We start from the raw sequence: 13,831 nt of genomic DNA, 5'->3' as shown, positions 1-13,831 counted from the left end.
CACAGCCTGTGTGGTACACAACCACACCCACTGGACACACACCTCAGAGAGACACACACAGCCCTAATATACAATGAACATGTCTCTGGAGACTGTGCTGCTACCTCTGATCCATAATTGAACAAAAGGGCAGACCAAGCAGAGAGGAGAAGTGTGTGTCTATGGGGGGGGCTCTGTCCCTCCCTGCTACACTAGCTGTGAACTTTTGGAGCTATGAGAGCCCCGGGGTTCCAAGGACAACTGTCAGGAGACACGGGCTGTGAACTCATGCTAATGAAGGCAGCTCAGCCCTGTAAACAGCATGGGAGGATGTCACTGGAATACATTACAATACATAACTGTCTCCCCAGGGCAGGAGGTTTGCACATGGCTCAGGCGTGATCGCCCCCCCTAACACACACACATGCATACACGCACACACACTCACATCCTGTGGCTCTCTCAGCCCACCTGGATGCCCCACAGGCCTGAGCCGCCAAGAGCAGACAAGTGCCGAGGTGACGGTGAGCTGTTTGTCCAAAACATTCTGGGTTTACTGAAATGTGAAGAAGAAGTGCTCCAGAGCGGCGGGTGCTCGTTTTTCAAACACACAACACTCTATCAAACTCGTCCACGAACGCTTTGAGTGTTTCACAGTAACTTCCTTTTTTTCCCACTTCAAAGTTCTCCTCCTCTCCCACTACAAAACGCAGCACACGCATGCCTTGAAAAGCTGAAAATTGATACAAACTGTTGAGAACTGAGACGGCGAAGTGAGGCTCTTATTCAGAATGTCGGCGCTTTGAGGGAAACAAGGGGGAATGAGGGAGCGATAAAGTGAGTGAGAGAGAGAGAGAGAGAGAGAGAGAGAGAGACAGAGAGAGAGCTCAGACAGGAATGCGACTGTTTTCAGGTCAGTGAGCTGCAGTTTGCATGTGCAAGAGAGAGAAAGAGACAGAGAAAGAGAAGGGGGGGTGGTAAACAAGTAAACCAGGCCACAGTTTGTGGTAGAGTGATCTGCTGCCTTTTCCTCTTCAGTCAAAGACAGAGCAAACCAAATGCTGAACTTTATCTCCCAGGGTTGAGGGGCATTAGTGTCATTGTGTCTGGGCTCTCGTGATTTGGCAGCGTTAGCAGGACTCTCGCTTCTGCACAGCTTGATGCGTTTTTGACCCGCCACATTTAGAAAGACTTTCACCGCAACACTGTGCTCATGACCTGCTCTTATCAGTTCATCAACCTTGAGAGTCTAGTTCAAGCAGAAACTTAAATTATTAAATGAATATGTTTTATTCATAAAATTACCAGCTATGATTTTGACATGAGTATTAGTGTGTAGAAATGTGTTAGAAAAAAAACTAGGGCTGGGCAACAATTCAGTATGAATTTTATAGTGTTGTTATGACCATACAGTTCAAATTTTTCTTAGTTTTGTAATTAAAAACCAGTGGGTTACCTCGGCGTCTGAAAAGTGAAGCCAATGCTGAAGTGCCTTAAACTTGCATTCTTTCTAACAGCCAGCAGGGGGCGACTCCTCTGGTTGCAAAAATAAGTCTGATTGTATAGAAGTCTGTGAGAAAATGAGCCTACTCCTCACATCATTTATTACCTCAGTAAACATTGTAAACATGAGTTTATGGGCTAAATTTCTAGTTTCAAATCTTCTTCAATACAACATGATGTTCATTTAGTAAATTATGGTCCCATTTAGAGTCAAATAGACCATAAAGCAGGGGATGCTTTAGGACGTGGCTACCTTGTGATTGACAGGTCGCTACCACGGCGTTGTCCGGTCTGGGAGTCGTCCATGTTTTTGTCTTACAACTTTAACCCTTTCACAGTGTGTTTTCAGTTCATGAACGTTAATTGAAAAATTTTGGTCGCATTAAAATGTCTTAGTCAGCATTCGGTTGTATTTAGCGCCATCCTCTCGAGTCACTTCTGTTTGCAAAAAAACAACATGGCGACGGCCAAAAACCAAAGTGCCAACTGTAAAACACCAAGATGGCGACGGCCTAAAATCAAGATGTTACCAGCCAAAAGGCCAAACTCAAAGCTTCAAAAAAGGCAGTCCACAAACCAATGGGTGACGTAACCATGACTACGTCCACTTGTTATAGACAGTCTATGTTAAAAACTAACAAAATTAGTTAATCAAGTTTTTGCTTTACACATATTAAGGGTTTGGTTTCAAACAGTTCATTGAATTGGATATATTTTATGATTGCTGAGAATATTTTTTATTAAACCTGCAATAGCTGATTTTTTTGGCCACTTGGAGGCAGCAGAAACAAGCAATAAACACAACGTATTCATATTATGGTTTCTGAGGTTGATGTGGTTGTTCATTCACATATCCAGCAGATATGTAGCAACATTAGCATTCATTTGGAGTCGGGTTTCTGGCTGCTTTGGGAATGTAAATCCAATGTTCACTTTCCTATTAGCTCAGTTTCACTCTTCACCAACTCCTGTGATCTGTATCTGGCTCCTCAGAAGCTAAAGGCTCTGCTGTATTCACCAGCTAGTCACTAACTCTGTCCGTCTGGCATGAGGGGAATTGCAGAGCTGGGTGAAAATTCCCCGTGGGTTCATCACTATGAGCAAGCCTTTTCACTTACAAGCAGTCATGTAATTTATTGCTAATATAAAAATATTCAATATAGCGGTGGTTGGCCCAGACCTCCCTGAGATCATGGAAATTATTATTGATGCATCATGATGGATCTTAAGCCGCCTTTCTGGAAGAGCTGTTAATTGTGAGCATTATACTGCAGTGTCTACTATAGAAGGCACGAATGGTTATAACATGTACAAGCCTCTCTAATGCAGAAACCAGGATGCCACTTTAAACTTATAGTCAAGTGCAGAGACAATACAGTACTTCATAAATAGGGAGTAAACTTACATAACGGATTTGAGTGCATTTCAGGATGTTACAATCAGCATTTTCCACTTTCTGCATTCCACCTCATAAGTTTAGACTCTGCTCATGATTCCTTAGTTATTATTAAATATGATATTATTTTACAGTCTGGGCCTTAATAAGGAAATCCCCTGCCGTCAGAGCCAGCTGCACCACCTTGCCCCCCCTTCTCTCTGTCATACTGAGGTGCATTGGCCGAGAGGCCTCAGTACCTTTGAGAGATCTCTGAAGTTCCCTGGCAAGGTCAGGTCCAGCTCCTCTGAGTCGTAGTTGGTGAGGACCCAGGGAAAGACCGGGTACTGGTTCAGGTCATTGTATGTCCTCCCTAGACACAAAGAGCAGACAGAAATCTGTGAGTGATGAAGGATTGGACGGGAACAGAGGGGTTGAAAGCGGGGCAGGGTACACTTGAGGCTTCAGTTACATCGGGGGATCAGCATGCAACATTCCAACAAGCCCCCCAATCGCAGAGCCCTCAATCAGACGCACTTCCTGTCTCATACGGCGTCTGCCGGAGAAACACATAAACTAACGGCGAGCTTTCTCTGGTATGAGAGAATGCTTTCTGTGCTCTCCATGCCTTCTCCCGCTGAGTGTACTTTATCAATGGGCTGTGGGAGTTACAGGAGGCCTACGTTTCTAGAGAAGTATCCCTAAGTTGTGAGGAGTGGATATAATTAGAGGGATATAGATTCTTTTGAGGGCCATAACTCCAAACGCCTGAAATGTCACCGCTAGTCTGATGCGCTGATTGGCCAGATGTGAATTCCCTCTATGCTCTCGCAGTGGGAATATGGTTTTCAGATGGCAAAATGTGTCATAGGAAATCCATGGGAAAAGCCGAGAGCATGTACCATGTTGTCTTTAATGCTCTACGTTTCTTTTGAAGATGACACTGATACCACCGTGAGGTCAGGTGGTGGCCAGTTGTAATCCAGGGTTGGGATAAGGCTGCTATAGATGGCTTTGTTGGAATTTTTACTGCTGGTAATAAATCAACTAAAAATGTAGGCTCAAAGCACACTGATAGTAAAAAGGCAACATCATTTAATTTTACCCACTAAGAAAAATTAAACTTAATAGAAGTAAAAGAGCTACCACATTTTATCTAGAAACATTTCACATGATTTTATTATTGTCCAGTGTTGATGTTGACTAGTATATACCACGCCATCCTAAGACTAATACTAATACTGTCAGAATGATTTTTTAAACTGGAGGTCAATTGAAACTTCTAAATTACTCATAATTACAATTACAGGAAATGAGACAGTCACACCTTGACATTAATAATGTTGAATTTTTTTCAGTGAGCAACTCTGGGGTCTGAGAAGTGAAGCCAATGTAGAAGTGTCTTATACTTGCATTCTTTCCAATAGCCAGCAGGGGGCGACTCCTCTGGTTGCAAAAAGAAGTCTGATTGTATAGAAGTCTACGAGAAAATGAGCCTACTTCTCACTTGATTTATTACCTCAGTAAACATTGTAAACATGAGTTTATGGTCTCAATTGCTGGTTTCAAGTAAATTAGGGTCCCATTTAGAGTCAAATAGACCATAAAGCAGGGGATGCTTTAGGGCATGGCTACCTTGTGATTGACAGGTCGCTACCACGGTGTTGTCTGGGAGTTGTGTGGTCTGGGAGTTGTCTGTGTTTTCGTTTTTGCTTTCACAGTGTTTTCAGTTCATCAAAAGTTCATTATAACTTTTTTTGGTCGCCTAAAAATGTCTGATTCAGCGGTTGTACTTAGCTCCATTCTCTCGTGTCACTTCTGGTTGCAAAAAAACAACATGGTGACGGACAAATACCAAAATGCCGAACTCGTGGCTTCAAAACGGCAGTCCTCAAACCAATAGGTGACATCACGTTTACTTCTTATATACAGTCCCTACTCTTTTCATTGTTCATGACTTGTTGATGACTGTCCTAAAGTATCTTAGATCAGGAAGTTCAATGATAAAAAAAAGCACATTGTCTTCTTGACATTATTTATAATGGCCAGCGCATTAAAAGCTTTGAGCATTTCAAATCAAAGGGGCTATTCTACAGTCAGAATAATAAAAGCTGTTGTATTACATCTAAATGAAAGCTTATGAATTTTTATTCGGGCTGTCAATCGATTAAAATATTTAATCGCAATTAATCACAAATTAATCGCACATTTTTTATGTTCAAAATGTACCTTAAAGGGAGATTTGTCAAGTATTTAATACTCTTATCAACATGGGAGTGGAAAAATATGCTGCTTTATGCAAATGTATGGATATATTTATTATTGGAAATCAATTAACAACACAAAACAATGACAACTATTTTCCAGAAACCCTCACAGGTACTGCATATAGCAAAAAACAATATGCTAAAATCATAACATGGCAAACTGCAGCCCAACAGGCAACAACAGCTGTCAGTGTGTTGACTTGACTATGTCTTGCTCCAAACTGCATGTGATTATCATAAAGTGGGCATGTCTGTAAAGGGGAGACTCGTGGGTACCCATAGAACCCATTTTCATTCACATATCTTGAGGTCAGAGGTCAAGGGACCCCTTTGAAAATGGCCATGACAGTTTTTAACTGTTATTTAGGCTTCTTCCCGACAAGCTAGTATGACATGCTACAACCTAAAAATTGCAAGTTGCGTTCAAGCTGCAGTAGGCAGAATGTTTTTGGCATCATTGGGCAAAAATTCCAATAACCTTTCAGCATATTGCAATTCAAGTGTTCTGAGAGATAACTAGACTTCTGCACCTCCTCATGGCTCTGTTTCCAGGCTGTAGAATATCTAGCCCATGACGGGAAACTTTGGCCAATCACAGGTCATTTCAGAGAGAGAGCGCGTTCCTATTGGCTGTGCTCCGGCTGGTGGGCGGTGCTTGGTATCTCCTCAACTGATCTCAACTTGGCTGCCGGGTCACAAACTTTCCCATTTTACAGCTAAACAGTACACTACAAGATGTTTCTGAAAACAAATAGGCATTACAGTAACAGAATATTGATTCATATTTGATCAGCGCTGCCTAGTTTTACCGTTTGATCAGAGTTCGCAAGTGATTGACAACTGCTCAGAGACGGCAGCTGGACGGCAGACTCCAGCTCGGCTCTGATTGGTTGTTTTCCTCCAGTCTGTGAAATCTTGCAGATGCCATTAGGAGCACCGGAGGACACACATGATTTTCTTCAGATTACCTGTCTCATGCACTATTGTCAGGATATGTTGATCGTTTTATAAAAATAACTTTTTTTTAATCATATTTGCTCCATTTCTACCCAATGCAGCTTTAAAACGTTTAAGAAATTAGTGGTGTTAAAACAAATTTGCATTAGCATGTTTACTTTTACAGCCCTAATTTGTATATAATATTATTCAATACAATGTAATGGGATCTTTCAATGGGAAAACTCTTCCTATATCTGCTTGCTGGTGCCATAAAGTTTTTAATGATTACCTACAGAATTGTATCAACTTACACCAGTCCAGTAGGCATGCCTCTGCTCACTCCTGCACTGCAGCAGGTTGGCGTTAGATAATCTAAATCTAGCTGAGCGAGTGATAATGTGTGACAGGCTAGTCAAAGGGAAGGCTTCTGCAGAATATGGTCCAGTGTCTGGAGAGAAGCTAGAGAGCATAATTACCCAGGTTAATGCCACAGAGTGAAAAGGAAGCAGCGAGCCAAGTGTGGGAGAAGAGTTGGGTGTGTTGGTGTGCTTCGACCTGCTGGTGCTGAGGCCTGAGTTGGGGTGGCAGGATGTTAATAACAGTGGAATAGTGTTTAATTAGAAGACCACTTCCCGTTCGCACCTCTTCCCAGCACTTCACCCCCCGCCTGTCTGCCGCCCCACACTGTTCTGACATCCCTGTCAGCTCAGGTCATTACCAGGGATTTTTAATGAATTTTGGGCATGTTTTTCTGTCTGCCTTACATCTAATTAGCTGACAATAATGTATCGAACTCAAGCACGAGCTAAATATAAATATGCATGAATATGCAGCGAGAGAGAGGATGACACCTCTCAGAGCAGAGTAGCGTGCAGTCGCTCTCGCCTCCCCTGTTAGTTGCAATTCAGATCAGAGAGTCGACAACAGAACCTCTCAACTCCGCAACACACATGTGTACGCTCTCACAAAGCCAGGCACTAATTATCTGGCAAAATCTGCTGTGCCTGCTCTTTGCTTCAAACAGCACACTCACATGAACAGTGAAGTCTACCACTGAGCGCCACTTAAGGTTACCGTGGATTCTTAAACAAATACGACGTACCTGAGGCCACTTATTGTATGTTTCCAGCGCCACTGACACATAAAGTTTATTGATCGTGATAGCTAAACTTAAAGTCACAAGAGTCTAATGGTGAGAGATTCACGTAGATAATAGATTAAAACTTCACTGGTGGTGAATTTTGCCCGGATAAGGAAGAAAACAAATCAGAATCTATCTATTTAACTGATGGCTGTGGAAAAAAAGAGTACATTATTTCCATACTTTCAGCCACATCCAAACTAAAAGAGCTTCTCTTGGGAATCACATTGTAAAGCAATAGGAATCCTTACCTGCGATAGTGTTGAGAAACATGAGGTACTCAAAGTTGGAGATCTCTCTCCTCTGCCAGCGCTGGGTCATGTTGGAGGATTTGAAAAGCTGCCGAGGGGTGGCCAGGGAGATGCGTCTGGAAAAAACATTCAAACAACAAATCAGGAAACAGAACGTTTGTGTTAGTTACGATATTTTAAAGGTGCTAAATTAGATACCCAGAGCATTAATATAGCAGCAAACAACTATTTGCTATGTGAAGATATAGTGGAGTAATGTCTACCTGAGCAAAGAATGAAGTCACTCTCCCTCTGTGTGCACCTTTAAAAGGTGCTAAATACGGGATTGGGAGCATTTCTATTGCCTCTCAATGGCTCTCAACACAGCGACAGCGAACCGGAGGGAGGCACTATGCTTTCATGCCGACGCCGACGGCTGACGTTATCAGCTGTAACCGCTGTATAGCTAACCAGTGAGGCATATACACATGCACGAACATGCACTTAAAGCACACGCAGCTGACCTGGCGATGTCAACGAAGCAAGGAGAAGCTCGGATTACAACACACACAGAGGGAGAGCGACTTCATTCTCTGCACAGGTAGACATTACTCCTCTATATCTTCACATAGCGAATAGCTGTTTGCTGCTATATTAATGCTCTGGATATCAAATTTAGCAAAAATGTAAAACCTATATTCTTACAAATTTAAAAGCAAAGCATAAACTGTATATTTGAGTTATACTTAAATTCAAAATTTAAAGGATCGGCTACATCCCAGAAAACTGGTAAAAGAATGATGGCATTTAATAGCTGATAACTTTGTCTAGTGTCAGTTTTAGAATGAACATACGGGGATGAAAAGCATGCACAAAATGTCAAGCTGCAAATGAGAGAATAATTACGGCATCCAATGCAATGGCATTCACAATTACACTATTTTGATTCCAATAGCTCAAATGAAAGGTAGGTTCATTTACTATGTGTTAAGTCAGAGTGGCCTGCTTTATATCCACTCAATTAACATAAGACTTAAAGGTGCTAAATGCGGGATTGGGAGCATTTCTATTCCCTCCACACGGCTCTCAACATGGCGACTGCTGAGCCGGCGGCTCGTAACTAACGGTGCTAGGAGCGCTAACAATACAAACAAAGGCCACACTGCTGACAGAGCGAACAGTGTTAAACAGGGGGAGAAACAGAGGGTGGGAGCTATGCTTCCACGACGGCGTTATCAGCTGTTACCGCCGTATGAGAGCAGTGTCGAGCAGCGGCCATGAGCTAGCCACGCTCACATATGCAAACGTGCACTAAAAGCACACGCGACCGGCCCGGCTATGTCAACAAAGCAAGGAGAAGCTCTGATTAAAACACATACAGAGGGAAGGTTACTTAATTCTCTGTCATTCTCTACTCCACTATATATATTTACATAGCAAATCGCTGTTTGCTTCTATATCAATGCTCTGGATATTGTATAGAGCACCTTTAAGGAAATGTGCTTGTTTTGTAACAGTGTATAAATGGGCCTGTTAGCACTATGAGAGTGGTCAGTGGCCTGGCTGCAGCCTGCTGTATAGAGTCTTCTGTCTGAGAATTAGGTCAGTTCAGTCAGGGTCAGTGCACATCCACTTCAATAACTGCAGCAATGGGACTTGAAATGACTCTGCTGCAGGCGGCCAGGCTGCACAAGATGCTCCAACACACAACACAGAGGATGTAGCTTCGACATGAAGGAACTACAATATTAGAAACATTTAGCAGTGCTGAATTCATTTTCTTTTTGCATATGTGACCCACCTGGCTTGTGGAAGTCCATAGCTGGTGCCCACTCCCACTCGAGGAAGACTGTAGACCACTTTCTTTACCGTGGCCTGGTCAGGAAAGTTGAACATGACTGATGCTGTGAAACAGTGAGAGATATCCCTTAGTGATGAAGAACAGGAGGAGGCGTGGATTTCAAATGCTGTAATTGGCACTTCAACTTACTTCTGTTGGCCATAAAGACCTCCATCGCCGTGTTCTGCAGGAGGTAGCGCCTGGAGAAGACCGCCCGGATCTCACTGAACATCCACTTCCCATGTAGACCCTCAGTGTATGCTAAGACCTGGACAGGCAGAAAAGAAGAGTAAAAATGTCCTCAGGTTATAATAGCTGAAACCAGAGATCATGTCAGGTTATAGGTGATAAAGACTACTGTCCATTTCAATATTATCAATATTAAAGTGGCATGTGACAAAACAAGAAAACATTACCAACACAGTATGTTACAGATATGATGACAAGTCAAGTGTTGTAACAGGCTGTTAGATTGTTTTGTAATGTTTCTCTACAATTCTTTTGATTCAATTGATTAATTGATTGAACTATTAAATTAATAGGCAACTATTTTAATAATCTGCACTATATTCACATTTTTAATTGTCCCGTATCTCAGTTGTTACCCTGCACTATATTCAGTTTTAACAGTTTTCTTCATCTCCTGGTATTTTTATATCTGGTATATTTTTTTTATACTTTGAGCTACTTATTTGTGCCTTTTTACTAATATGTTTGCACTATGGAACTGAGATGCTTGAAACTTGAATTTCCCTTTAAAGTTACTATCTATCTATCTATCTATCTATTCGAATCATACAAAATAAAAGTCAAAATTCTCTGATTCCAGCTTCTTAAATGTGAATATTTTCTGGTTTCTTTACTCCTCTATGGCAGTAAACTTAATATCTTTGAGCTATGGACAAAACAAGACATTTGAGGAGGTCATCTTGGACTTCGGGAAACACTGATCGACATTTTTCACCATTTTCTGACATTCATTAGACCAAACAACTTCTCGATTGCAGTACTCTATCACTGGTGAAATGAGGCAAGTTCTCAGATTATTATCTCAGTTATTTGAACTAAATAAAGATTTGGTTTAAGCTAAGCCGCTGCTTTGTTGCGATATGGACACAAAAAACAATCAGTGAGCCAACTCTGTTTTTCAAACTGTATCAGATAACATGACAGCAGATATGACCCGAGCAAAATTCTACAAAAGAGACATCAGTGTTTAACATTTGTTTACTGCTTTACTGTTGAAAAGTTGGCAGTTATTGCACTTTTCGATACTTCTTTGTGAACCGTCTTGTTTAAGAGCACCACAGCAATACTTGGTGAGACATTGAATAGTGCTCTCGTACACTCATTATTTCACAGCTGGGATTAAAGGAACAGTGTGTAGCATTTCAGGGGATCCATTAGCAGAAATGGAATATAATAATCATAACTATGTTTTCATTAGTGTATAATCACCTGAAATAAAATATCATTGTGTTTCCGTTAGCTTAAAATGAGGCCTTCATATCTACATGGGGAGCGGGTCATCTTCACGGAGTCCACCATGTTACTCCGCCATGTTTCTACAGTAGCCCAGAATGGACAAACCAAACACTGGCTCTAGAGAGAGCCTTCCACGTTTTCATGTTACCACCACAAAGTTCTCCAACACGCTTGTGAAACTGTGGTATCGCCAGCCGCCGTCTGACTTCCGTTGCTCCTAAAGTAGTGTTATTATGGTAAGGATGGCCTCTGAGCGAGGCAATTGGAGTTCCCACGGTTTTACACTCTGTGGCTCACGTTACCTCAGTCTTGGAAAGGGAAGAGTGAGTTGAGGGGTTGTCAGTTGGTTGCAATCTGCAACCACACCACTAGATGCCAGCAAATCCTACAAATTGTCCCTTTAAAACCTGCTGCTCGCAAGTTAATTTTTCTTGCCAGTAGGCTACTAAAATCCCTTCTTAATAACTATTCCATGAGTTTTATTTAAAATGGAATATTAATATCACACTGGTACTGGTTCACCGAGTAACAAAGCATTACTGGGACATTACACCATATCCCAAGGCACCTTTCTACATAAAATGAAGTTCTCTAAAGATCCTCTTTGAGTGTTTCACACTAGTTCAGTTGGTCTATAAAACTCAAGTGGTCAAAATGACCCCCTGGGTTAGTGACACATAAATAATCAATAAAAACCATCATGCCGAGGTGAGGAAAGAGCAGACAAAGGATCATTAGTGTATGCAGCACCACTGGGACTGCAGGTCCACACACATAAAACCAAGACAGTTGTTCTGACAGGTGAGAATGGTCCCCTCACACACCACCCCCCCCTCCCTCCTTCTATCTCACTTCCCTTTGACTGAACAATTTTGTCCAACAGTGTGAGCCGGGGAGCAACCTCATCAACTCCCCAGGTTATAATCACACATAGGTTCAGTTCAGAGAGAGTGTGTGTGAGAGAGAATAAAGATATAACAGGGTAGTAGGAAGGTGAGGCCCTATAGTACATCAGCGTGTGTGTGGGTGTCTGTATGTGTGTGGGGGGTGATTGAGGTGGAGTAGGCGGCCAGGGAGGGAGGGAAGCCAGAGTGAGATGTTCAGCTGGGTTAGGTCTGATGCTAATGCTCATTTAAAATAGTGACAGGCTGGAAGAGTGCAGCGCGAGCCGGGCTGCCTTAATTTCTCCCTGGAATAGCTCATGCTCGACCTCCGTGCCACATCCAAAATCTCTGGAGCTCAATTAAAATTGGATTAGGTGGAGATGCTGGATGTGCAGCACAGCATCTCTGGTGCTCTCCTCCCAGTAATGCCCTGCCTGACACCTCGGCAACCCCCAACTCAAACAGTTGTCATAGAGACAGCGCGGCCCAGAGGAGGCGGCGCGCTGACTGGAGAGGAAGGGAGGTGAGATGGAGGGACGGCTACGGAGCTGCGGGCGCACTGTCGAGAGGGCCGGCTGCAGCTCTGCAGCCAGATGTTGCGGAAGTAGTCTTCTGAGTGCAATGCCGAAAGGCAAGTCATACAGATATGCATCATGGGAAGGCTACAACAGCTTACTCCATCAAGGCACTAGCGAGCTGTTATTTGAATACATGTTAAGTTATTTGGATGTCTAGAGACTTTGAATGGTTTGTCATTTTCAACAAAGTCTCTATTCATTTCATCATTTTACTAATTTATTTTAACAGCGCTATAAATTTGCCTCCTAAATTCTTCATTTGTTATATCATGTATCATAAAAAAATTTAACCAGCTGCTCAGCAAGTAATAAAAAACGCAGTTTACACTTCAGGTTCTTAGGAATTGAAAAAAATATATTTACAGTTATAGCATGGTAACTGATTATCAATATAATATTGTTTTAGCACTGGTTGTTTCTTGTTACCCAGCTAAAGTGAACATTTTGCTGCCATGACAGAGTACGGGCCAAAGGGCTAGCTGTCAACAAAAGAGAGGCTAAAGAGGAGAAAAAAGAGCTGATTTCAAACAGCCCAGATCAAAAAATTTGTCATAACAACAAAGCTTTGGTCTAAACCAACACGCAGGGGCCCCTGTAGACTTGGAGATTTGACAAAGCCCAGCCCTCATTTTTGGAGGCCCAGCTGTAAAAAATGCCATTTAATGAACCTGTCTGCTGAAGCTGTCCCCTGCCTGTCAGAGGTGTCAGCCAGTGACAAGCGCTGGGGACGGCCGCCTCCAGTCACAGACAGGCCTGCCAGCTGGAGACTTCGGCCCCAATCTAATCACGCCACCAGGAAGGGACCGGCGCTCTGCTCTTGGTCTGTCACGCTCAGGGCTGGGGGGGCGGGCGGAGGGGGTCTGGTGTGGCCGACAAGCACAGCCTTTTGTTTCCACACAGGTCCCTCCACGCAGGCTCATTAAGAGCCACAGGCGCATGCGCTGCTCCGCCAGCTGCAGGGAGATATATACCTCCACAGCATAATAGCCATAATGCAATTTAACGTCTCTGTCCTCGCTTTCCTTTATTCCGCCTTCTCTTCTTTCCCCGATTTGACAGAGGGCAGACTGCATTCTGCCTGTAGAACATCACATGTGGAGAGCGGAAAAATATTGCGACAGATGAGATGAGGAGAGGCACAGGTGACACCGGTGTTTAGGCTGAAACTCGTATATGATAATGTGCAGATGCTCAAATGGAGCACATCACACTTAAAAGCGATAGGAAGCCACTTCACGCATGGAAATAGATTCTAATCATATCTGACTTCCATATCGCTTTAACCCCACATTGGCTGAGACACTATGACAGACGTTATTAATAAATCTAACGAAGCATTTTCTCTAAAACCTGATGCAATTTTCTCCCATATGGGACAATGCAATCCCCCTCCACTGCATTTATACCAAAACAGGGAAATAATATAATTCAGTGAGACCCCCAAGCCAGCATGACTGATATATTTATATGAGACTGTGGAGCACTCTGACAACCTGGTATCACAGCACCTCCGCTGCATTCATCTAAGATTTGTCTAATAGGCTTCCACTATAAAGCCTCCCAACTGCATGGTCCCAGGCGGCCACAGGGAACAGCCAAGTGGAAGAATA

At 42.8% G+C, this 13,831-nt stretch overlaps 1 protein-coding gene across 3 annotated transcripts in view; it reads right to left on the bottom strand.

Moving 5' to 3' along the window:
• The window catches only part of LOC141770603 (neurobeachin-like), a 286,789-nt gene that overhangs the window by 42,391 nt on the left and 230,567 nt on the right, over positions 1–13,831 (bottom strand). For all 3 annotated transcript variants that reach the window (XM_074640308.1, XM_074640306.1, XM_074640307.1), the window contains 4 exons: positions 9,425–9,542; positions 9,236–9,338; positions 7,456–7,571; positions 3,118–3,230 (listed from right to left, as the gene is read on the bottom strand). In XM_074640308.1, coding sequence (XP_074496409.1) covers positions 3,118–3,230; positions 7,456–7,571; positions 9,236–9,338; positions 9,425–9,542 — 450 coding nt within the window. The remainder of the gene's footprint in view (positions 1–3,117; positions 3,231–7,455; positions 7,572–9,235; positions 9,339–9,424; positions 9,543–13,831) is intronic.

Source organism: Sebastes fasciatus, chromosome 7 (assembly GCF_043250625.1).
Source record: "Sebastes fasciatus isolate fSebFas1 chromosome 7, fSebFas1.pri, whole genome shotgun sequence".
In the NCBI taxonomy this organism is placed as follows: Eukaryota; Metazoa; Chordata; class Actinopteri; order Perciformes; family Sebastidae; genus Sebastes; species Sebastes fasciatus.
This window is presented reverse-complemented; position numbering and strand designations above follow the sequence as displayed.